The 28,000-nt window shown below is 35.6% G+C and overlaps 1 protein-coding gene across 1 annotated transcript; it reads left to right on the top strand.

Annotated features, from left to right (window-relative positions):
• Nucleotides 1-6: 6 nt before the first annotated feature.
• Teh1 (tipE homolog 1 phospholipid transfer protein) lies at nt 7-27,971 on the top strand. Its single transcript, XM_018522006.1, has 3 exons — nt 7-544; nt 1,069-1,402; nt 27,492-27,971. The coding sequence occupies exons 1-3, from the start codon at nt 7-9 to the stop codon at nt 27,571-27,573; spliced, it is 954 nt and encodes a 317-aa protein (XP_018377508.1). The 3' UTR covers nt 27,574-27,971.
• The last annotated feature ends 29 nt before the right edge of the window (nt 27,972-28,000 follow it).

Below are 28,000 nucleotides of genomic sequence, written 5' to 3'. Positions count from 1 at the left end.
CGGGTGATGCGTGGAAGCAGCTCCGAACTCCTGCTGGAGGCGAGCTGCAGCCAGTGCCAGAGCGATTACGATCGGGGACATCAAGGTCGGGACAGCGGCGGCGAGCACGACTTCCACGAGCGGGAGCTACGTCGTCGCAAGCTGTTGGAGCTCGGGTTCGGCGCGTCGCGGCGCCGACCGCCACGGCGTACCTGCCGTCAGCGGTTTAATTTCTACGCGACATCGGCGCTGGCCTTCGTCGCCACCTCAGGCGGCGCAGCACTCCTCTTCCTGGTGCCGCTCTACGTCGACCCGGCCATCAGCACTCTAGCGGCGGACTTTTCGCCGGAGCCGGTGATCTGCACAACCTCGCGGCGCGAGGACCTTGCTGGTCTCTTCAACTGCACATGGAGCTCGTGCCGCGAGGGATGCACCAGTGATGTGTACAGTTGCACCCACATATACGTCACGTATACGCCGTGGAGTAACACCAGTATGAAGAACGACACCGGCGGCAGGAACATCACCGCGAACACCACGGCTGATCTGGGCACCGTCACTGCCGGTAGGATCACTATCGCAGTGTTCCTTAGCGTTTTCCCATTTTTTTTTTTCATATTTTTCGTATAGCTAATGTAATTGCGAGAATGATAATTAGTGATAAAATAAATTGGACGTTAAATCGGATTGGCAAAAAAAGAGCTGAAGTAGTAGAGGAAGAGGTAGAAAGTTTAAAGTACGAGGTAGAAAATCTGAAAGACCATACTATCATTTTTGTTTCGAAACATAACATTGTTGAACGTGAGATAGTCTATACGATTTATGTCACCGTCCTGAACGTAGAATTCGAGACATAACGGATGGAATCTATTGTATAAAATTCGAAAAGGGGTAATGGATATCGCTACTTCTTTCTCTATTGCTATTTGACTATAAAATAGAATGTATCGCCTGGGAAATCGAAGTGAAATTGGAATACATTTCGATTTGGTAGATCAACGTTGCGGATTGCATGCGTGCTTGGCAAGCACAAAAATTCAAATCTCCCCGACGCTAATCTTCGCTGTAAAATATCTCTTTGTCGAGCAGTGTCCTCTCCGGGGGACGTCGAGGCGGTGCTGCTGGTGAACATCAAGGGTTGTGGATATCCGCCGGTAGTCGATTGCAAGAACTTCACCCGCGAGTTGGGTTACGAAGGCGCGAAGTTTCCTTGCCATTATAGCCGGGTGAACGGTAGCATAGTGATGGCGAACTATAATCGCGAGGCACAGGTCGCTACCATCATGCACTTCTTCGCGGCGCCTTTCGTAGTGACTCTCGCGACCAGCGTCGCGCTGTGTGTGATGCACTGTGACTGCAGGTGCACGCCACCACCGCGACATCCGCCGCGCGGCATGAGAAGATCCAGGGGCAACGACCTCAGGTAATTACTTTCCGCCAAAGTATAAAGCCAGAAAACACACATTACGTTCGTATACCTGGACAATTTTCTTTCGACGGACGTACGGATTGTCATTAGCTTAGCTAACCATATATCCATAATACACACGTTTTGTGCTGAATGAGTTTAAAGTTTTGCCCTTGTTAGTTGAATGGAACGTATATAGAATAGAGTAGAGTAGAGTAGAGTTGTCACATGGAATAAAAGTGTTTTGTTATTGTAAATAATTGTTCAAACGCCCTAACGTCGAAAACACGTCGAAAATCCGCGCGCGCTGATATTAATGGAGTTAACAATGTGGAGTTAACAATACTCGTAATAATGACAAGTTACACACGAAGCTAGTAAATTGGTGTTAATACAGCAATTATTATTGTAATATTACAGCTGCTGCATGAGTATAAAAAATCGATAACGAGTTAGAAGTGTGCCAGAAGTCGTCCGATTTAGAAGGTGTATTTGACGAGGCAAATAAACTTTCTAAACTGTACATAAGACAAAGATGACTTAACAATGATGTTACTACCACCGTACTTACTGTCGTCGTGAAACGATGCTAAACTCTTTTGGCTGCAAATACTGCCTTAGAAGGTATCTCAAAGATCATTTTTCAAGAATTGATTGGTGTAATCTTATCAATATCTTCGTGTTCCGTTGTGCATAAATATTTATTTATATGATCGTGCTATCAGACTAAACAATCTTTTCTTCATTCTATTTATATACTTAAGAAAATGGCAAATAACTTTTTTTTTTAATTCGCGTTACATAATATCAAAAATTTTACGAAAATGTTATCGTAGTCATCTTCACTGTCGAGACCGTTTTCATTAAAATTTGCAATATTCAGAATTAGACTCCAATTAATACACAGAAGAGTTTTTTTTTAGAAATCATATTTTGTAAAAAAAAATATAATAAAAAATTAATACTCGGTTGTGTCGTTGAAACGCGAAACCAAAGTAGAGATTACGATCTTTGTATAACAATTAGGACAATTGTTTATCGAGAAAATTTTTTAATCCGCTTTGACACTTCTTCGCTTTCGCAATATCGTCGTTTCATTTAGATATTTATATTGACTTACGTTGCTGACATTTTCCGAGAAAGCTTGTTACTGCATGCAATTTATAGTACTTCACTGTAAAATGATATAGACCAGCGTTTCTTCTGACTCACTATAATTTACATGTAAAACGCTTTGCCGCAAATACTAGTGCTTTTGATACACGACGGAACACGGAGCGCTGCTTTAGGAATAGAAATACACATTTATCATATTATTACAGAAAAGAGCGAATCGCAGAAACGGAAATCGGATATCGATTCATCATCTCTCTCTCGTAATCTCCGCTAATTAGCTCCAAAAGGCGCATTCATCTCATTAAACGAGTGCGCTGCCAAAAGCCGTGACGGCGCTCTCCGTGCAACGCAATGAACATGTAAAAAGAGATCTCTAATTGTCGATCGGATGCCGTAAGTAATTCCGTGCACTCGGAGTATAATCGACAGCTCTCTCTCTCTCACGAACATTGATATGTTGCGTGAACAAGCATTGAGCAGCGCGTAACTCGTGTAACTCGCGTAATCTGCCAATTCTTCCGAATGTCTTTTCTCCTCTCCCTTTAATTTTTCTTCTTAATTAAGTCGTTGAGCGAAACGAGTCATATATATTATCTAAGTTACATTTTTTATCATTAAAATAAGAGGTTTTATAAAAGTGCCTCATGTAAAATCCTGTTAATGTATTATAGCAATTTTTCTAGATGAACAGGACTGCCTAAAGTACTTGAATAGAACATCTCAATAAAACAACTTGAAATAAAAATACTAAAAATTCAGAGTCACGTCAGAATTATCGATTCTGTCATACTGCCTAAAATATACGACTTACAATTATTGACTTATCGAATCTGTCGATCACTATTTCGCTCAACTGCTAAATTTTCGCTATCGCATGCCCCTTGCACAGATCAACGCTATGTTAAGAGAAATAAAAGGGACCAGACTGTTGAACCAAAAAATCACATGTCATCAAGAAACTAATGTATTATAATAACAGCCCGTACAAGGCAAAAAGAATTATATGTATTGTTATTTCTAAATGTATTCTCATCTCTCATGCATACTTTGTACACACCGAAGAATCATTGGAAATGGACTTATCGAGTTTTGCGCTACGACTCTACGAGGGTAAGATATTAAATCCACGTTCAAGTAACGGCAAATGTAAGAAGTTGATGTGCGATTGAAGCCAAAAATCGTTTTTACTATGTGAAAGCATCGCGATTCAACGAGACGCGTCTCGAGAGCTCATTCCCTCTCCAAAAGCTACCTTGTTATCTTTCTACTTTCGACCGTTTGTCATTTCCACGACGATGGTATTAGAAGAGGAGGATCGGGGGTGGCAAGGATGACAGCTAGCAAATGGCAGCCTCGGCTGTCATACATCAGATTTGGAATAACCGGCGACCCTGGCAGCGTTGTATTTCTCTCTTTCTTCTATTTCTCTCTCTCTCTCTCTCTCTCTCTCTCTCTTCGTTTCTCCTCTTTTTATGTCTCTTCTTTTTCACTTTTCTTCGCAAAGTTGTGTGCTACTGAACGTATCGTGTGCATTTCCACCACAAACTGTATTTCCGTTGTCAGGATTTTTCGCTTTTATCTCGCCAAGCCACGAGAGTTGTCGCACAAATCGTTGTAATCCGTAATATGTAATTATGTTTGCCCGGACACTGGATTTTAGGATTATCTTGGTAATCGCATTCTATCTGAATAAAACTGGCGTGTCTCATTTCGCTGCAGTTTATACATTCAAGCTTTCGTATTTTGACAACGACTTTCAATGCAATTGTCACCGTCGATTCTCGTTAAGTAGTACAAGTAAAGATAAGATCATCATGAAATTTATATAAAGATTATAAAGATTGAAAAGAGAAAAAAGTACGAAATAAAATGTTGTGAAAAATTGTCAAGGTGTATGGTATTCCTGCATCCCACGGGATATTTATAGGACCGATCTGAAACGATCTATTAAATCGACGATTTTGCATGTCACGCTGTTTGATCTCCGTTCAACGATATCCTCAAAATTTGTCGTGCACGCTAGAGAAAAGACGTGATACACGATACCGCTGTCGTGTTACTGTTACTAGAGATCACGTTTCGTATCAAAGGAGAGTAAAGATGAAGTACGGCAAATTCCGTTATCGTATCCTTCTTCCTCAGAATTTCCACGAGACAGACGGATAAGCCGGTCGTGCTATGAAATACGAGAAATTCTTCTTAAATACGAAAAATTCACTCAGATATAGTTCGTGCAGTACTATTATCATGTTAACGATTACAGCAAACTTTTCGCTCTCGCTTCACCGTATATATATATTATGCGAGATAAATGGACTCGTAATCGCGATAAGGAACACTTCCATTTCCCGTGAAAAGGAGTTGCTTCCGCGAAAAAAGAGAAAAAAGAAGAAGAAGAGTTAGCTCTCTCAAATTTATGTCGCGCAAAGTACATCTTGCAAAATAATCGGTATATTTGACGGTCTGTTTTTCTGAGAATCTCTGAGAATCACAGAGAATCGAGCTTCTGGAGAGAATGGAAGAGTAGTAGGTATACTTAAGCGTACTCATTAACTTGCGACCACGGCGAGATGACATCGTACATAAGCGGATGAAAGAGATAAAAAAAAAAATCCTCTCGAACTTTTAATTGAAACAGCGCTCCGGAAGAGCCGTAGCTTCATGTCAACACGTGAATAAGAGAATGTCCCGGAAACTCGTTTTACGGCGCGGCTAAAGTCTCCGTGGCTATTAGCGCGAAAATGAATGAGATTTTAAACTGGCACATCGGAGGTAGCCTCTTTGAACATACTGAGGACAGTTAGTCGAGAAGAATGTCGCGCAAAAGTTAACGTCATTTGTATCTTTCTTTACTCAATGACATTTATGGCTGGCCTCCTCCCACAGTTGGATCTTGGCCAAAGACTTACAAAAGGATATACTTATATACTTTTGCTAACGGGTTAATTTATAAGTAACTACCATTCATCCAACTGCTTGAAAAATTCTAAAGGTATTTTTACGTGAAACTGTTTAAAATTGTCATTTCTTATTTTTAAATATATTTTTCTTACAGAAATCTAATTTAATATTAACAATTACTTATTTTGTGTATTAAACACACACACACACACACACACACACACACACACACTGAATAGCGGTGCTTTTAATATTCAAAATAAATAATTAATCACTATCTTTCAATATTTAATTTTTGTAAGTACGAATGATTTATTCAACTGGAATGTTTCTGACGTGATGACGAAAGATATAATTGATGTCAGAAATGTATTGAATAAAAACTTCTAAGAGAGTTTCAGAAAAAAATACAAATCGATTACTTTTATGTATTTATTTCAAATTATATTTTGCGCTAAATTCTTAATATGATGTGATAATGTTTTGCATACATTTTACATGTAACATATAAATAATACATTTAGCAAAATAATGAATTAAAGCACATTGTTTTACATTTCCCTCATTCCGTAATATTTATAATTGGATCAACATTCGCACCAATTAGTTTGAAAAGTCGTAACTTCATTCTTATTCTGGTTATCCTATAAGAGCGTACTCAGGATATAGGAAGAATAAACGTTGGAATTTCCAATTATGGGCAAATTGCATGGCTCCTACCGACGCGTGGTGGTTAATTTGACGTTTGAGCAATGCCGCTCGGTATGTTTCGGACGCATGAAGTTACGGCTGATTTACTTCGCAAAGCGACGGAGCAAACTGTCGCAAAAAAATTGGCAGTGATCGAGAGATGGATAAATAAATAGAGTAGAGGTAGATCGTTCACTGTCTCACGCAATGCAGTTGCCTGCAATTGCATTTGTCTTGCATTTCGTGAGAGGCACGTGCCGTTAGTTTTTTTTATAATTAAATATTTATTTAATTCGAAGAACTGGTAACAATATGTACGATCCTCGCGTGTACGCATGATAACTTTGAGCGCTGACGTGTCTAAAGAATGACTCATAATCGATGATAACATCGAAAAATATATTTTTATTGTGTCGTGGAAAATAATCTTTCTTTTATAAAATTAACCACGCGAACGATTTAATCTGGTTATAATAATTTAAATCGTGAAAAGAAAGAGAACTTTTATCTTGTGCACTCATCAGAAACATAAAGCATTCTTTGCAAACCGCATTCCAATATATCACAATTACTGCACCTTTTTATTTCGATACTTGTGTAGAAGTTTCATTTATCGTTTTTTCTTCTTATAAACAATATTCTGCTGCTTTACATTATCATAATAATTCGTGCGCTATATAATTTCTTGGGCAATCGGTTATAAACGCATGTATGGCGCGTAATTCATCTGTAAGATCGCACATGGGTACACATGATTTTACAGCCCGTGTACGATCAGACAGAGCTTAAGAGAGCCTGACTTTACCGACGCACACGCAAAATACAGTTGCAATACCCGTGCTTAATTGCTTCGTGCACACAGCATATAATTGCCTCTGCCTCCAAAACGTGGAGGCGTTTGCGGTAACGGCGATACATCGAAGGAAGATTAACTCTATGGAGCTTAACGTGCAACGGGTTTACCTGACGGAGAAGGATAACGGAAACTAAAAGGGATATTAATTCTGAGGCATTTCTGATGCCGTTAGAATTTTAAACATAATGTTAACTTTTAGAATAGTGTTCTTTAAGAATTACCACACTTTAAAATAGATATCAAAGAATTGAATAATATTCTCATTCGGTACGTTCTAATTATAAAATAAATGTGATTAAGGGAATTAAAGTGACCAAATCCTCTCGAGAATTTGAAGAAAAAACAGAATCTTTAAATGAAACAGAAATTTGATACGTATATAAAAAAGATTCTTTAATTATATAAACAGAAAACATAAATATCTTAGAGTGGTATTTACAATCCATTCTTATTTTAAAATTGTCTTAAATAATGTCTTAAGACGCTAATGCAGTCCTCTCGATTTATGACCTCTTAAAACTTAAGACAGTCTCAAATATAAAAATCGATTATAAATTATCGGCCTTAATATCTATAAAAACAAATCGCTTTTACATCATTGGAATGTAATATAAAATTCATACCTCGAGTTTCATCCGTTTGTTCTATTAGGATCAACATAATGGAGTGGTAGAAGAAAAAAACAGAATTTTTAGACGGAGCAAACACTTGAGATATCACCCTATATAAAAAAGACTTTTACATTATAAGACGGAAATACATAGATATCTTAATATATATATATATATGTACAAATTTCTCATCACCAGAATGCAACATAAAATAGATTTCAATTTTCACACGTTTGTTCTGTTAAGATCAACATAATGAAGTAGTCTGTATTTCTACTTTCCTCCACATTGTTGTCTGTACTAATATTTTGTTAATCAAGCGAGTTACTCGCAAGAGCCTTTTCGTCAGGTAGAACTTCCTAAGGAATTGTGTGCCTCCAAGGAATATTGCAACAGTATCTCATGCACTATTCGCCGTCCTCACAATGGATCCATTCGGGATTCCTACATTATTGACTATTTATTCAATCTTATGTTCGTGCTCGACACGTCCCTTTATTCCCATCTCGCGGAATTATGGTTTCGATCAAACTAAATCAGTTCAACGCGTCGAGGTCGCGCGTTACACATACAAGTACATCTTTTACATGCTCGTACGCGTGTATGCCACACGATCTTACGATATCGCACACATCTACTACGTAGTGGCAGGCGCCGCTGCTCGGTACGATCGGTGTAGAAGTGGTTATCTAGCTCGCCATTAGGCACGATTGTAGTTTAATTGCTTTTGACGTACGTTACGACCATGGAGCCACTCCAGTCCTTTTATAAAAGTAAAGTCAAATCTCCACGGCACCAGCGCGAACGGAATTACGAGAAATATCGAAGGCTTTTATGAGATTTTGTGCTTTTAATTATGATTAAAAGAGTTAAAGGAGGAGATGAAAGTTGAAGTAAGATTAATGTCTTAAACTGATGAGCGAAGTTAAAAATATTTTTATGACCGTCATGATAATCCCCTTTCATAAAGTTTGGTAATTAACGTAAAGACAAATTGCATTTTATTGCAACATTTATGTGAACAGAATTATTATTTGAACAGAAGTTACTTCTTCTCAGGAAGGAATTATCAAAAGTTTTGTGAGAATTTCGTACTGCACACCACAGTAACCAAAGATCTAAAGTTAAGGAGCAAAGTTGAGATCTTAGATATTCGTTGATAATACCTCTTAAGAAATTTTGGGAATTCATAACTTAGCAGCTCTGAAAAATTATCTATTGAAACTTCCGCATCAATTTCCTTCATATTATTCGAAACGGTGCCAACGTTGTTGTTGTTTACCGCTCCGCAATGTCGCACTAAAAGTTTGCTGCCGTCTGACGCGCAATGAGGAAAAGTCGCTATGTTAGAAACAATATGAAGACTGAAATGCAGGTCATGGCGCGCCTCTTTGGAGTGCATTTCATATATACCTTCATTGAACAAACTGAACTTTTCACGCAAAGAATTTGATTTAATTATCTGTACTTTGACTATTATTTATGATATAATCATACAAAGCTTGCCCGAGATAAAAATGAATTAAAAAAGCGTGAACTATGTTCACAACAGGGTGCACAGGACAACAATGCAATCGATAGTGCGATTTTCTGTCAATGCAACTGAAATCGATATATAGTAATTTAACTAGGCAACGAAACCATGCGTACACATGTAACAATTATTGACGGCGTATTCTATGAATACTACTATCTCCATTTAAACTGCAGTTATTCACCGACGATGTTGACGTTAATCACCATCGATTGACATTTCTATGTGAAGAGCTACCATACTAAAGAGTTTTGATTTCAATCGAACTGCTTCAATTCCATTACATTCCTTTTACATTGATAACTTCTGTTCTATATTTTGTAGATATACAGTTACAATGTGAGTTGTATATATGAATAACATTCGAAACGTGTTCAAAAATCCGAAAACGGAATTTTAGAGGACCGTTGAGTTTTCCAATTCGAGAGGACCGTCGAAACCCTGTGGCTTCAGGTTCCACGCGTTCCTATAAATTGTACCATTATGCAACGCTCGCGCTCGTATAACTGTGATAATGTTCAATTTATGTCAGTCGGTGACAACTCTATCGAATCGCGGTGAAACGATTCCTAAATTGGTCGATCCGCATCTGCAACGGGACGTGTGATGATTGACACGGTCAATACTTATTCATGGCACGTTAGATAGGTATCGAGCTCGCCTGCGAGTCAGTAAATCTTTGCCCATTGGCCGAGTGTAAAAACGATCCTAATACGTTTAGCACGTCCCTTTGGATAAGTTATGCACGAGGTGTAGAGCGCTGAAGCGAGTTCCCAAGCGGTCCGCGCGGGAACAGATGGCGAAACACCGCTTATCGATCGTGTCCCTTGTCGTCTTGCTGCCAGTTTCCAGTGAAGAGTAGTCACGATACGGCGAAAAGTATTTCAAATATGAGATTCATGCATTCACCTGGATAAGTTCGTACTTTCTTCACTTCGCCGATATCGCAAACTACTTTGATTTGGTAATTTATTTTTTTTTATGCTCTCGCAGAGCGCACACAGAAAAACGGTTTTACTGAAGTATCTAAAAATTTAGCTAAATATAAGTCTGAAAATAATTTTATCGGACTATCAAAATAATTATGATAAACGTTAGGCTGATTGTTAGAATATCAGAATTTTTTGCAGTATATTCATCATGAGAGAATTTCCTTTATAATTATTTTATTCAACAAAATTATTTTCAGAACTGTATTTACTTAATTTTTTTAAATTTTTTAATATTTCAACAATGTTACGTTAAGAAAGATTTTATTCTTATTCGAAATGATTGTGAATGTTCTTATATAGCGTTACATTTTAATAAAATATAAAGTAAACGTTGCGATTTTTGTATCCAGCATATAAATAATGAGAAACAGAAAATTTATTATCATTATAAATTTAATTTATTTAAGTATGTGACATATAATATTCATATACGTAATCAATTATTCTGATTAATGATGTTAATTCGAACTAAACATATATTAATACTGATATAAATAATAATTTACATTTACATTTTAATCAGAAAGAGATTATCGCAAAAATTTCAAGCACTACGGAGCACTATGTTTTTGCAGTATTGCTTGTCTTGTTTGAGTTTCCTACATAATGATCCAACAAAACTATTTTTAGAACTGTATATAGCTAAATTTTTTGATATCTCTCAGTAAAATTAGTTTTTCCGTGCAGAATTTACGTTTTAATTTCTATCGTACATTTTGAATAAAATGATGATATTGTTATGTATTATATAACAAATTCATATATGACGAATCATACATGAAATATGTGTGACTAAAATGCGTGTTGAATTTTAATATTGATGTATTATATATAAAAACTATATATAAAAATGAAAGGATAGAAATATCGAGAATATAACAGTTAATATGCTAAAAACAGTTACGATATAATATTCTTTTTTTAATTCAAGAAAATAATCCCAGATTTAAATTTAATTTAACCGACGTCGAAGGAAAATATACAAAACAGATTGATAACTATTGTTAACTTTTTAAGGACAAAGACTTCCTCATTCATTTTTATATTTATTTATTTTGTTTGCTTTTCAGAGCTTATCACTTTGTAGCAAGAATTATGAACTTCATTTTAAAATTATTTTTTAATAATAAAAGTACAATAATTCGATGAGTATTTCGGAAATATGGCTTTTTACAGCTTATGTCTTAAATTTTGCGGCACTTAAGTGTGATAAATTAGATTTTCTCAAGTAAGAAGTTGATGCAAGTTATACTTGAATGAAGCATACGAACCAAAGTAGAGTCTCCCTGGAAATCGAATGAAGCAATTCCAGCGAAATCGTTTCAGAGAACTCCAGCTCGGCTTCACAAGCGAATTTCTGTTGAATCTTCGAAATTATGTGTCTTGGAAATACGAATATGGATCAACGGAAGAATTTACGCAAGGCATTCTTCGTCTGAAATTGTAGATTATAACTACAACTACAATGATATAAACTCATAGAATGCAATTCCTTGTTTCCTTCCTCTACATTGTTAATATATGGAATGTTTGGTTTATCTGTTTATTGTATTTATGCGGTTTATATTTATTTATTTTATCATCTGCAAATTGTCAATATTTCCAAAACGAGTAAAATCATATTTAATTTTCACAATTGCTTCAGACGAATATAGTATTGTACGTATATATAATACATGTCGTAATAGGTCACTTAAGAAAATTATATTGATCCGCTGCGTTTCTCTGCGAGAAGGACAACAGAAAAAAAGCCGTTAAACACTGCGAGGGTTTGCAAACGGGGCGAGAAAAATCCGTGACCGATGCAAGGTGGTCGGTCGAGAGGAATGCAGCTCGGCAAGGACATTGGTGGTGGTATAATAAAAAGAGAGATCGTAAGTTTCTTGTGGCATTTCTTTCGTCGCCATTCTTCGGTTCGAAGGACGGCGTGGGCGAAGAAAATGCACTTCGCTCTATTCGTTCTCGGCATTGGCCGATACTCACTATTTTGCCATCTTATCACGTTTATTTTTGTTATACATATATATATTTATTCCGCAATGGATTATCAATCAGTTGTTTATTTTATTTTATTGAAAATTCTGCATGAATGGACTACAAAGACAAAGAGATAGATGGTAAAATAAATATAAAAAAAGAATTGATTTTCTGCATACTCGTACGTTTGTTGCGTCCGTGAAAATAAAAGATCTGTTACATAACAGGCTGAGCTATCTTTGAAATAAAGTTTACATAAACTAATGAATATTCATTTAGCGTTTTGTAAAATTTCTCAAAATCTGTTTTCTACGGAGACACTTCACCACGACATTTCTACACTTTTCACAGCGGGAAACAGTTTCTTATAACGAGTCACACCATTGCCGCGGTTATTTTTTTCTCTTTCGTGGAGTGTTAGAAATATACTTGCTTGACAGCCACAAGTTGCTGCTGGAAAATTTGCGCGTCCAGATTGTTGGACACAAGCGACTTGTTGTGCTTTTCGGAAAAGCTCCCTTGAGTATGAACAAAAAACGGACAATGACGTGCCAGCACTTTAATTCAAAGATTCTTTTTTCGCGAGGTGAAGAAAATGAGATTCCAGTTGCCAACTAATGAAAAGAAAATGGTATCGCATTTAGTATCATATTTAATATCTCATATCTGAATTCGATTAATTAAACTAAAATTCCGCAATTATATCTCCGCTGCCGACTCTAAGGTGTAAACCAATGCTGCGGTCTAGCGAAACTCACCATGTTTTCCAAGAGAATTGCCGCTTAAGCCACGGTGAAATTAAATTTCTTGGTTTGTTTTTACGACTGTAATAGTATTGTGTGCGAGTTATGTGTGCCAGGCGGAACGATGGCTTTACGTCGATTTGACGCTGCGGGATTTAAAGAAGACTGTGGTTTCCATTTAATAAAAAACTGAAAGCACTTTAAAATACGCTATTTCGGTTTTGTCCGATTTCGTCCTAGCTATCAATATATATTGTACTTCGGACGCGGAACAGCTTATGGTATTAAATTATGAAGAAAAAAGAAAAAACTAGAAACGTGTGGTAGAAAATCTCTTGGTACTCACTATCAATTTTCGGAAAATGTATTTGACCTTTTTCTAGTGAAAATACTGAAAAAATCATATATGCATTTTAGATCAGATATTTCGATGTATGTAAAAGTATATGGAAGTGCAAGTCTATATGGATGGAAAATTTTTTTTTAATATTGAAAAAGCAAGAAAATTTTATCAAAGAGAGACTATTTTAAATAAATAATCTTTTAACTGTGTCTTTTATTCATTTTTCTAAAGGTTCAACTTCCATACATTCCAGTTATAAAGACCATTGTATAAAAGACGTCAAAATTTTTCTATTTTTTAAATGAAAATCTCAGTAAGATAATTTGAAGACATGTTTTATCCACGTTTGTCTCTTACGCTATATATGAAAAATTTATTAATTTACGTTTTTTTAAAATATAAAAGGAGATAGAACTTTTTTGTAGAATTTAATATGCTAATTTGATTTATCGAAATTTCTCTAATCTAAAGTAGATGTACGTTTAAAGAGAATGAAGAACAATTTCAGAACTTGGAGAAATTCAGCAACTGCCTCAGGCTAAATGGGAAACTAGTTTCCACCGGATCATCAATGATTTCACCATCGTTGGCACTGCACCTCGTGCTATCAATTTTTGATCACGCTTCCGACAGTATGCCGCACTCGCCGGCGTGGAACATCACGTCGCTTTTCACTCGAACATTTCACTCGACAAATACAGATAATTGGGAATAATTGTTGCAAATCTGCAAGTGACATTATATCGATATTACATAATCGCAATTTGTTGCGTGGGTTTTATTGAAAGTAAAAAGAGAATACTGCACAAATAACATCGACATTAATTTGTTTCTTATATTTCTATATTAAATTAGTTATAGACATATATTATTTTACCCGATAAACAAGTACGTATTCATTTATAAAGTTGCACAGCGTGTAAACCAATTATTTGATTTTATTTTATTACTATTTTGTACCATGTTTTATAACATATTACCTTATTATTGGTGTCATTTTACGAATTGCGTCTCTCCTCGAAGCTCACTCAGCCAAATTGCACCATACGTTTATATTGAATTCCTGGATATATTAACGTGCATCGTCTCTCATCTTCGTAACGGTGAAATTATATGCAAGTATTCCAGCAGAATTTGGGCTGACATACGCAGCAAATTGAAGCTTAAAAGCTACTAACTGAAACTCGAGTCTGTATCTTCTGAATGCCACCGGTCGGCTGAATACGCGACACTGACAGGACACTGATTTGGTAGGACAGGTATTTGGCTCCGATCTAAAGGCTCATTTATTAACGTCCATCGCGGGACATCGCAAATTAATCTCATGGCATCATGATTCGCATTATTATCCTCAACATCGGTATGCCCAATATGCTCAATAATCGATTAAAAATCATTTATTTACTCTGTAAAAGTAAATCAGTGTATTATTACTGACTTCAGTGTTACCCTTATAACTGATGTAATCATCAGTGAAATTTTTCATTTATAAGTTTTCTGTTTTTCAGTTGTAATATACTGATTCACCTTTAGAGATTATGATTTTCTGCAGATTTAATCTGTAGAAACCATAAAAATTCTAAAAATGAATCAGTGTATTATTTCTGAAAAACAGTAAATATTCGCTGATATTACAGTTATAAGTGTAGTACTGAAGTCAGTGATAATACACTAATTCTGCACTTTTACATCACTGTTAAATCTATAGTGTCAAATTTAATCTAATGTGAGTCGCCACTACTTCTACTAAATATATCGTTATTTTTTACTAAAATGATAATTAAATTTGACACTATATAATGTCAAATTAATATTGTATAGTGTCAAATGTAACCATTGTTTTAGTAAAAAATAACGATATTATTGAGCAGGAGCAGTGGTGACTCACATTCAGTTAATTTGACACTATAAGATTTAACAGTGCAGAGTATTATCATCTTTTATATGTAACTTTCCAATTTCATTCAAAAGATGAAAAACAAAATTGTAGGATTCGTGTATTTTCTATTTTTTATTCGTCTTTTCATTTGGATGAACTCTTTGCAGAAAATGATTAGATTATTTTTACGAGCATGTTGTTCGCAGCACCAACCCGGAAAAACGTTTACGCAAGCAAAAGTTAGCGGCTCGGTTGATATAGACTGCAAATGTGTATTTATACCCGTGTAAACTTCGATCAAAAGTGATTCACTCACGCGGAGGTCGCTTTCCGGAAATACTTTCCAACTGTTTCTTTCCATTGACATAGAATGAACTACGCATCTTCGATTTTTCGCTGGTTGTTGGTTAATGCAAGAACTTCAGCTTACGTTTGTAAGCTGTGCGATAAGTTGCAACGAAGCAAATGTCAATATAACCCGCACTGTGCATAGTCCCATCGTAGAGCAACCATAAGTTGTTGAATACGTGAATTGCACACATTGCGATCGAAGTAGCCTCGTCTGTGAGGAATCTATCGCAAATGTTCGCCAGTGCTTCCATTGGCTGCCGTCTTGATTAAGTATATTCTGTATAATTTCGTCGAATTTTAAGGCAAGAGCCTACATTATTTCAAATTAATATAACATTCTGTTTATTCATAATTTAATTATCGGATCCGCTTGTACATTCGCGATATTGCACGGTACAATAATTAATTTTTATATCATGCTTTTATAAGTAATATTAAATTCCCGTCACATAAACGAACGCGCTCGTCGAAAGCGCTCTGCTTTAAATTATAATTAATTCTCCCTATCGTCAGTTTTCCCGATGTGTTTAATTATTTCTATCGGATCGGAGCTAGCACACTTTAAAATTTACCGCAAATAGAGTTGACGGTGTATCGCTGCGTGCGAGTATGTGAATTGATTTCCGTACAGTGATGTATCACTATGGCGATGAAAGCTAAATGTGTGTTTGATACGGTAAATAAAGTTATGGAAAAATCGATAAAGTTTGCCGAGGATACTTGCACGCGTGCACATACAATACATCAGTGGTACGCAAGTCGTTCAATTTTAATTAACTGTACAAAATTGCAAGAAGGAACTTCTTCGTTAATAGACTATTTTCAACTTACGTACCGCCACCAGTTGTAATCGGACTTGCAAGATTCTCACGGTTCTATAGATCTGTGAGAATAGCTACGAACAGTCAACGATTATCTGTCTCGTCGAACGTGAGATAACAACGGTTTCACGTCGCGTAGCGGTGACGTCCGACAAAAGGCGAGAATTTAACGGAGGTCGAGTGTATCCTGAGATGAAGATTGATCTCTATGAAATAAACTCGAATCAGCAACCGAACGCCTCTCTCTATCGGTTGTTATTAGCTGAAAGTTCCTGGACACACTCCAACTAGGAATCAGCCTCATTTGATCGCCAACTTCTTGCTATATTTCTGAAATCGGTCATGAGCCACTCTTACGAAGTAATGATTGCCTCTACTTTTTTTTCCTATTAGTGGGTTTAATGTAGATTGCCTTGGTGATTTATAAAATGGAGATTGCGATATTTTCTTTTTATATGAAAATAAATCTAAATTTTATAATAAAATATGTGATTAAATTGGAAATTAAAATTAAATTACTTTGTCAAAACGAATCTCGCTTTATAATCGTAGCTTATATTGTTTGAAAAAGGATACGTTTCTTATAGCTCTCTTTTTTGATGTTCAGTATTTCATTTAGCGGGAGATTTTAGCACTTTTGTTTGTAATTTTGTACTTCATTTACATCAAGCTACTTCATAAAACGAGCTCCAACAGATATTTTATTATTTATGTAACACGAAAGATTACAGAGCTTCAGCTAATTAAACTTTTATTGCAACAGATTAAACTTTTCCGAGACAATTAGCATGAACTATTAAGATATTTTAATAATTTAGAAAACACAGCTGCTGATTTTAGCAACTTTATTATTAATGTATTGTTCCGCGAATTGTTACGAATTATTTTACCTCTAAAAGAGATTGAGACCTCAATAATAGAACGATTGATTTTACAATTGTGCAATTATTTCATAAATATAAAATTACAGTGTAAATCGCACTTTGATAATTACATATAGATATAAATCGAGAGTAATAACGTTTGTATAGCATTTGTATTAAGTTAATGTGCGCTCATACATGCTGTTGCATATTGGCGTTCATGTCTGAGGATGTGTAATAAGTAATTAACTTGCGCAGCACTGCCCTGCAAATTCGCAAAATACGACCGATACGAAAATCGAGCTTGAAACCCTATAATCGGATCCAAAGTTTCACCCGCAGCGCTCCTAATACAGGCTCGTCTTGTAACCACTTCTACATTCGTAGTAAACTAAACTGAGTCTGAAACTAAGCGACTTAGAACTTCCTTGAGAAACTTCTATTCCATTACGTAATCACGATATAGACACCACCGATGTATGTTCTTGCTGTCATTCTTGAACATGGTCCACATAGAGTACATACTTAGTAAAATTGTGACACGGAATTCTCGCAGAAAATTTTGTCGAAAGCTTTCCAGAAAATTCGTTTTCAGGAAGCAATGTAACGAGTTAATTTCTAAATTCCATATGAGAACCTTTGAAGAAGTCTTGAAAAAGATATTGGAGAAGTTAATGAAGTTTTAAAAAAATATTAAATGAGAAAAATAAATAAGTATATTAATCATAAAGAAAATGATTCATTGATGTATTTATTATATTGATCGTAACCTGTTAAAAAATGTGTATATAATCAAATTAAACGACTTATAGCCTTGTATTAACAACCTGGCATTCGCAGAAAAGTGTCGTGACATCTTAAAGAAATATTTTTATAGCATTTATTATTCTATATTATTTGATGATGATAAAAGCGTACTCCAGTTCTGTTATAATTTACGTTATATACCAAGGTTAAATCTGTCATAATATTCACGAAATAGTTTTGTAAGAGAATGATATTATCTGTAAACGTAAGGAAGCCGGTAATTGTATTTACAGAGCACGGACGGAATTTTCCCCCTATCATGAACTTATACTATATACTTTCCTGATAGAATCTTTTAATGGCGTACCTTTGCAACAACACACGTAAAATAAGTTTACGTTTCTTTGTGATCTTTTTCACGTGCTGATGAAACGGACGAATTTCCCGGACCAAAATTTTGTCGGGTTCCAACGCCGCGCTGTTGGAAGAAACAAGTTCCGCCGCGGAAGTGGCTTATCCGTAAAGGAAACAGGGTCCCTTTACGAATAAGAGCACATGCTATGATTTCCACGGTCACTCCCTATCTCGAAGAGACGCTCTGCAACGATATTACATATGTGATCTCATATATGTATATTTATACATGTGTTACATTCGTGTGCGCGGAGGACGCGAGCGAGAGGCACACGTAATGGCGATACGATGTTTTAAGGGATATAGGTCAGGGATTCGCGAGATTCTATACGCGAATGCTTCGACGGTGTTGTTCTATATCAACGTTTAACCTGAATTTTGTAACGGCCAACATCCGTCCAGAACAAAGCGTAACGATTCGGTTATGAGTACCTGAGGAACGGAACAGCGCAATTTTTTCACTGCGAATAATTGGAAATGTGATTAGAGAGCTCAGCGGTCGCTGCGAAAACCTCATGACGATGCACTAAAGTTAATTAACGTGCAAATCTTAAAGTTTACACTCGACATTAAAATGTCAACGTAGCACCATCTTTTTTTTACTGCTAACGTGTTCGCGAAAATATGAGGCTGTGGAAGATAGCGCGCATTTTTCGCATGCATAGTAGAAATCACATTTAAGAATTGAAAATAATAATTACACGAGCGGAATTTTACATAAAGATGAACGTTCACTTTATTACTGTTTAAATAAAGATGCTAAAATATAATTAGCATATTAAAAAATATAATTATTAAAAGTTCTTTTCATTCGATAAAATTATTCCCGCATAATAAAAAGTATTGTTAAGAGTTCTTTTCATTGGTATTTCTAGTTTCACTAATTTTTATTTGCATCCTGTTAGCTGCTGCTTGTAATATTATTGTCTTTCTGAAAATCGCTCGAAGAAATAGACATTCAAATCTTTGCACGAGCGAAGTTGTATATTTGCATAATTTCATATTGCTTTATAAAATTTATTCTAGAACGCCGTTAAGACGACACTTTATGCAAAATACTTCATCAACTAGCGCAACGTCGCTCGCAATTTTTTAATCGCGTGTTAAACTGATAACCTGGCAGCTGATGCCTGTGGCAGTCGATTAATTCACCACTAATTTTTTGACCTCGTGTTCGCGAAAAACAATTAGTGATCGATAGCTTTCCTTGAAGTTATCCTACTTTCTACAGAATTGTCATATCTGGCAAACTATTATACAGTAACGGTCTAATAATCGGTATTATGAACTTCAACAAAGGCGGTAGAATAAAAGCAGTGAATAAAAGTAAATTTTGAAAAAGAAGCGAGCTCACAGAGACATACGTGCTTAGAATAAAATAGATAATCTTGTATGACAAAGTGCTTTTAAAAGTAAAGAAGAAGCAGAATAAGATGTGACTGTATATAATATTGCAAGTAACATATAAATCTAAATTAAATCCGTTGTTGGAAGACATTTCGGAGGGCTTGTTATCAATTTTATGAAATCTCCGCGGACAATCTGTCAAAGAAATATCTGGGTGATGTCAGGACTGTTCCAGTTTTTCTTTAAAGGGTATTAAGTATTAATATATCGAAAAAGAAAGGAAAAAGGGAACTTTCATCTCCAACTTTTTTTCAGGTTATAAGCACGATATCACCGACCGCCATGTGCTTCCACTATGTTCAACCATTTGCCAACATATACAACGCAGCTGGCAATCTTTGACTGCGCGCAATCTTTCCAGCACATTACATTACATTAAGCTCGGGGACCTTTCCTGAACGGATTTAGAGTTGATCCTATTTATGCTGCGGCAGCGACGAATCTATACGGAAACTAATGAAGCTTAAACTTTCGTCCCCGTTGGTCACAAGAGGCTTCACGAATAACTCAGTCTCTTTCCAGTACTTGTTATTCTCTAATGATATAGAACAAGTGCATAACTTATATAAAATTAATTTCTAAAATTTAATGTTTGATATGCATAAAAATATTGCAATTACTTAGCAATAATTCATAATTGATAATAATCCATATATTTGTCACATAGCAGTATTTCTTTTTTAAATTTTCTTTTTAAATTAATATTGATATTATTTTGTGTTCGTAAAATAAATTTTTTATAAAAACATATATCAATTTTTTAAAACTACATGACATTCTTTTAATTGTGTATAACAGATTCTATAACAGATTCTGTATAGTGTCTGTAATATCTTTTGGTTCAGTTATACGCTATAAAAGTTTGCACAAATGATTATTTTTAGGTCAAAAGACTTACCGTCTATTTCTGTCTGCGAGCAAACATAAAAATTCTGTTCGAGTTTACTCGAGATTACTTCCTTTGAAAATTTGAAGCCACGCCTTCGAACGATGGCGAATAGATACGACGACTTTGTACGTGATTTCGGCGAATGTGCTCAAAGAATTCGGTTCTTCGTACATTTGTTATCGCTCTTCTACACCCAGTGTGTCAAAAGCCACTTTGGCATTCTCTGGAACGAATGTCGCTTTACTACATACGATATCATGGTTGAGTTGACAATTGAAAGGTAGAAATACACCCATTGTCTCTCTTTTTGTGCGTGAGATTCGTCATGTTTTTATCATTTGAATTACATCCTTATCATTTCAGTGAATGACGCATCAGCCTTGATTACTCTTTCAGATATATTTAAAAAATATATATAACTAAAAATATATATAACTATATAATTATAAAAATATATATCTATAACTATAAAAATAATATATAACTATAAAAAGCAATTGTAGGTATAAGTGCTTGAAACATTTCTTTTGTGAGTTTAAAAATTAGGTGCATTGAATTTCTGGTGCTGACTTTCCTCGTAGTTTTACTTTTTTAACGGAAAAGAAGATCGCCCGGGAGCGCCTTTTATGATATTGCATTAGCGTAATTTTACATGTAGTAAAAAGGAACGCATTATAGCGATGGTAGGCGGTAAAGCTTTGCGTAGGCAGCGGTACGTACTTTCGCCCCGTTGAATATTTACGAATGGTTCGTGTAAAAAATTGGGAGCACATCTTAAAGATCGCCGTCAGCAACGTCCCACGCACGCGAAATAAAACAGCTGGCTATATTGCAACGTGAGATCCCGAGTCCCGGTCTCATAATTCTTTGACTAAGGAGTTGACGCCAACGGACGGTGTCACGTGCGAAGATGGATCGAAACGAGACATGAGTAAGGCACACGACGCCGTTAGGATTATTTTTAGCTCTGATTATACGTTATAAATCTCGAGCTCTCTTGCCGATTATGTGATCAAACTTAATCCAAATTTATGACAAGGTCATGTATTTTACTGTGTTTGTAAAAAAGTAATTTCACATATAATATAAACGAATATAAAATCAAAAATCAGATTTAAAAGAATGCAGGAATATTTGCTTTAACATAAAAAAGCTACCTACAATAAAATTCAAGATAAGAATGGAAATTAGGAAAAAGCTCCTATAAAAAGATAGCGGAGCATTTGTAAAGAAATAAAAGTATTTTATAAATATAATCAATAATAACAACAGTAATCTTTGTATGCTATCGTAAAAGTTTCCTTCACATTTTGCATTTTTCCGTTATCGATAAATACGAGTATAATACAATGAGAACAACATGACTTAATGTGCCTGTTCTCACGAATTTCGTGTGTTTCTGAACACTGTATATGCATGCGTTCGTGCGTACTCCGGTTAGCGTGACACTAACGAATTTACGTCGGGGCTGAAAGCTTTACACCGAACTCTCTTGATTATCACATACGTGCCTCGATTGCCATGATTACATTTACGAAGGTCACCGATACATTCCTATTTCATATAATTGCGATTGTTTGTTAAATTGTAATAAATAATACGTAAGCATTATTAAATTACAATAAATAATGGTATAAATCATACGCGCATGTCAAACCGTAACTGCAACATCTGTTATTGCATTGATTACAATTTAACGCTGCTATGAATACTACAATTTAACTCATCGATTAAACTGTATTGGACAAAATTATAAACTATACTGCAGTTATGGCGATCAAAACTATATATCCAGCTTATCTTAATCTATTGGATTTTTGGCAAAGCTTCTGAAAGAGCGGTCGTTTAATCTAATGGAATCCATATTTATAGCTTAAAGCGGCGGTTCCTACGAGCTTGCAGGTCGGGGATTAGTGACGATAACAACGAAGTGGTATAAGAACGTACCTATTTAGATTTCCATTTAATAATATATTCATCATACATCTTCCCTTTAGATTAAAATTTTTCAAAAACAGATTATTCCAAAGTACCAAAATCTTAATCTTGATTAATTAAATGTAGCAACGATTTAGTTGGCGTATTTAAATGTTTATTTTAAGAAATAGAGAGAAGTTTATAAAGGGCTTATTAAATTCAGTCACATTGTAATACTCTTTTATAGCTGTAAAGATCAAGGTAAATGATTGGACAATGTGCTCTTTATAATATGCATGACTCAGTACTGTGTAACACCATTATGCCAGCCAACACGGTACAATTATCTCAACTCCCATTCTCCCGTAACGACGGTTAAGAATTAGCTCGCCTAAAAGCAAGCACGTACAGTGTCGTCGGACGTATCCCGAAGAGACGTCGTCCTCGACCTTGTCAGCTCTAGGTACCCGCTCCAAGTCCCCTGTTGATCGCTGACGGCGAAGTCCTTATTAAACGCCGTGCAGTCGGCGACTCCAATTTCGAACTTCAATCGAGCATGTCAGCCGAAGCGGCCCTAAAATTTACGTCCCTTGAGCATATTGCGAGCTCTCGTAATCATAACTTTGCGTCTCGTGGGAGTTGTGCGAGCGTGGATAAGGACGCGTATCCGCCACCTCTTCTGCTGTCACGCAAGTGCTTGTAGCATTCGTTGACATTCTGAAAAGGTCATACTCGTTGGCCACGGTTGGGTGCTGTATATGCTGATGGATGGGCGCGAAAGAGAGGAAGAGAAAGAAAGAGAGACAGCGAGAATTGAGTTAACTGCATTTAAAATGCAGCCCTGCGGGCCAAGCGGCATTACCTATCGAAGAAATTGTTAACACCAAAGTGAAGAGAGGTCGCTTATCTCAGCTGCAGTTTCTATGTATTTTAAAGTTCGTTTTACATCAAGTAATCAGCCCAATAAAAGTGAAAAAAATTTTAAAATACATTAGCTCTGTAATTATATATGCCATTATTATAAAATTTTTCAAATTAATTTCGTGTATTAATTTCAAGTAAAATATTTCTATAAAGAAGAATAAACTTGAGAACACGAGTTTTTTTTTGTTACAAATAGATTTTATATTAACGAATTTAAAAATTTGTAAGAGAAAAGATGAAAATTAAATAAATTTTTTAACAAAAATATTGTGGATATAACCGAAAGAGAAATATACAGTATATATTTTATATGAAAAATAATAATAATACATACTCAAATTATTTTTATCGATTTATTTTATTGGAATCACTCTATCTCTCGATGTAATTTTTATTTGAGGATTATATATTTTACGAAATATCGAAAAACTAAATAGAACAGGACATTAATTCATAAACAGTTATCGAATTGTGTCGCTCAATTTGTACAACTCCAAACTTTAAACTCGCCGTGTTCGAGCATGATGGTAGAAATCACTTCTGGTCGCATAGGGACTTGTAACTTTATTGGTTACAATGAAAGTTTGAATTAATAAGGCGTTAAAGCCTGCGATGAACTTTATGACGATCTTATCGAAGTACCGTTGTTGCACGCTCGTAAACGTAACAAGTACTTCACCTGCTATCGATTTCCTTCTGGTATGACAGTCACGTCATAGAACGATTTAGACTATCGTAGTTGGATATCACTTTTATCTGGTTTCCTCTTATTTTTCTCCTTTTAATGTTTAATTCAAAAGTCTCTGGAATTCATTATATAAATGTCAAGTAAATCATTACAACTTACTTAGTTACTCAGTTTTTCGGTTTTACCCCAATATGGTTTTTCTCGTTCTATTTCGTCTTCATCTGTGCACACTCCACTTGAATTTCTATTATCGTAATACATCGCGAAATAAAGCTATAAATGGAAAGCTCCAAGCAAATGATGTCGTTATGGGAATCGACAAGTGACGTAAACAGTTCGAACATGAAAAGGTGACAGAAGAAGTAAATAATTAAAAAAGTCTTGTTTACTACTTGCTGGGTCGCGATCAGCACGCTATCTGACCTAAGCGTTGTCGGACCATTATTGAGTAGTAACCACTGCGTGAGCGACGTTGTCCGATACCATCGGTGTACTACTGCGCCTGACAATAGTATACTCGGTATTCACTGCTCTTTTTCAGCGGAACGATGTAGGTCATGGTGATATCGTGTTCAGAATTCCTTTTTTTTTTCTCATCACCCACGGCGATTTGCTATCCCGCCTCCTCCCATCCCTGTCATCTCGGTCTGCTTTTCCGCTAACTCGACGTACTAATCTTCGTTATTTCTCTTATAAACCCTTTACGTCAGGTCTACATTGCCGTGGATAGTTTTAATCTTTCACAAAAATTATTTTACACTTTTCCTGTGCTTTATTGCTTTTTATTAACGTTATTTTTACGCTACGAGATATTGAAGCTGATCCGATTATAACAACGTATTTTTTAAAATTTCAAACCGATGTTTTCCCAACAATAAATTATTCTTTTCAACAGAATTTCTTAATCCTTAATATTAAAAATTTAATAATATTTTGCTTGATTAATTTCTTCTACACTTGAACTTATTTATAAAATCATTGATGTTTAATTAATTTTTTAAGGCAACGTTAAAGCTTTAAACTACTTGATAAATGCTTATCATAAGCCATCTACTTAATTCTAAGATGTCCGATAATATTTTTTATGATGACGGTGTCATTCTATTGTGTGAGGAAAGCCCGTATGAATATGCAATATTCTTAAGCTTTAGCCTGATTGTTAAAGCACGAGCGAATGTCAGCAGTCTTCAATTTAACAATAGAACCTTTTGTAACCAAGGTTTGGCTATCCTCTATTCTTTGCGGCACATAATCAGAAGAGGCAATCCGCGGAATTCGGGTTAAAGTGGTTTCTGTAGAAACTAGCGGCAGCAATAGGATGTATACCAAAGGAGAAAACGTCAAAGCGAATCAAAATGTAACAATTCTCATGTAGGTTGCAAGCTGCATTGTAGCAAAACTTCAATGAAGTCGTAAAAGATTAAGGCATTGCCATACATCGCAGCGCTTTCATTTTTCGGCCCTTCGTTGTAGCATTTTAATCATTTTGCTAGGTGTGTGTGTCAGTGATATATATTGTCATCATAAAAGAGTTATTGCGTTTTATGATAGCATATTTAAGCAAAGAAGTGAAATTCTCAGCGAGAATATTTTGCCATAATGTTAAAAAGTAATCTTATCTAGGAACATGCAGATAATTTGGTGCTTCGTAATATGATTTAATATATGTGTATGTACATATTAAAACATTCCATTTTATCTCACAATTCTAAAGTAAAAATAAAAGTGATAAAAGTTCTTTTTAATTATTACAAGTCACTGCAAGATAGAAAAACATTGAAAAAGGCATGTAATGGCAATCAACATGATTCTAACAGAAAAAAAGTGTATAATTGTTACATAACATTGAAAACCATCGTGCGAATATTATTGGCATATACCGCTTCATTGACGTCATATCTCATTCATATGAGTTATACATTTAATCATAATCGTATAGCCCACGCAGAGTCACATAAGGGATGAACAGCGGCGGCTTATAAATTTCGACGTAGAACTTGGAAATGCTCTCATGATCTCTCAATTTTATTTCATTCTAATTATTTCATTAACGTATATTTCTAAAATTACTGAAATGCATTTTCGCTTTAACAAATGAAAAAATCTTTCATATTGTGAATCATTCTATCGCTATTCGTATATATATGAAGAAACGATGGGGCGGAACGACTCGATTATACACTCGTTATAACAGCGAGTTCGTCGTTGTGCAATCAAGGATTTCATGCTGTGTGTACTTTATTGTTTTCAATCGTTTCATTGCGCGCGCGTTTCTTTCATCAATTTTTGAAAATATATTATTTATTAAAGAGAAAGCGAAAATATAGAAAAATGTCGACAGTGAAACTTCAAATTAAAGGTCTTTCCTTACTCCATACCTTTGTGCTTTAAATTAATATATTTGTTATTCATAAAGAAAACACTCAAACGTAGATAGCAAAGAAAAAAATGTTATTGAAATGTAAAAGCAAGAAACAGAATTTTTACTATTCTGTTTGCTTTTATCGTTATCGTGAGAGATATTTCACTACATAAATTTATTACGGTAAAGAGGAAATAGGAAGCACTGAAGTTACACATTCCAACAAATTGCATTTCTAAGAATCTCATCTTGACTGATTTAACGAAGTGCTTTAATAAGAAAACCGAACGTATAATGCAATAGAAGTTTTCCATTTGAAAGGGTTAACGGCAAAATAAATTATATGCACTTGGCGCATACTATAAATTCAATATAATTTAAATGAATTTTGCAATTTCATCAACTTGCAATCCACGGACATTAAACTGTTTTAATAGAGCTTGTTAAACTTACTCTTTCTTGTTGGAAGAAACAGCAACACCGTTTTTCCATAATTTAATGGAAAATTTCCTCCGACATTTTCTATTTTATTAAGAGAATCAAACAGAAAGGTTCTATAAGAAACGATATCTATATAACTTGCATTATATCTGTCTTATGTTGTCCCCAACGCTTGCCACTTGAGAAACTTTCTCTCTCCACTTCTCTCTTTTCTTCACTTGTGCACAGCTAATTACTAACACCAACTTCGATTAATGTTATAAAAGAAATATCACATTATTTTGTGATATTAGTCACTACGTTATAATTTAAATACCAAGTCGACACCAACTAAAAGTAACATAACATTACTATTATAATATTCTGCGTACTTAACGATATAAATATAATGTAACACATGGTGTTACATAACAGTTACATTGTTGAGTGCAAAATTATAATATAACATTATATTACTTTTAGTTGGTTATACTGGGTAAGAACTCTTGTCTTCAATCTTCCATATTTCTCTATTTGTAAAGACGATGTAAGAAGCTTTCTTGATCTTGATGACAATCGATTAAATCTACTCTGTCTTTCTTCTGATGATGTCTTTCTTCTTCTTGCGTTAATAATTTCATTCATCCTTTCTGTTGCAGCGATCACTCAATCAGCAACCGCGTGGACCGTCGTGGACATCCGACGCATTGCGAGTGTGGCGAAGTGACGAGGCCCTTATGACGACGCGAGGAGACGGCCGAGAGTGCCCTGGCCACGTCGCAATCCGACTTCTAGGCCCCGTTCACTCTTCCTACCCTCGACCGTCCTTCCAATCCCTTGGCTATAATTCTCCCTCGTTGAATTCCGTATGTTTTCCGGCTGCACTTCCGACCGTCCTCACTCGACACCCTCACACGTGTACATACAAGCATTCGCGTTTACACGCATACGTACGTAAACTCGCAGGCACACACGAACATATGACACAGGTGCAGGAACAAGAAAATGATCCTTCGATCCTCTCGAGGACTCGTCCGCCGACTATAAAGAGTAGAGGCCCCTGCTGAACGGTTACTGCGCTGTTAGCACATGGTTACCGCGTGGTTAATTGGTACAAGGGCGGTTCGCAGCTAGTAATTACCGGCTACTACACGAGCTTGATGGTAAT

The sequence above is a fragment of the Trachymyrmex cornetzi genome, unplaced genomic scaffold (assembly GCF_001594075.2).
Source record: "Trachymyrmex cornetzi isolate Tcor2-1 unplaced genomic scaffold, Tcor1.1 scaffold127, whole genome shotgun sequence".
Lineage (NCBI taxonomy): Eukaryota > Metazoa > Arthropoda > Insecta > Hymenoptera > Formicidae > Trachymyrmex > Trachymyrmex cornetzi.
This window is presented reverse-complemented; position numbering and strand designations above follow the sequence as displayed.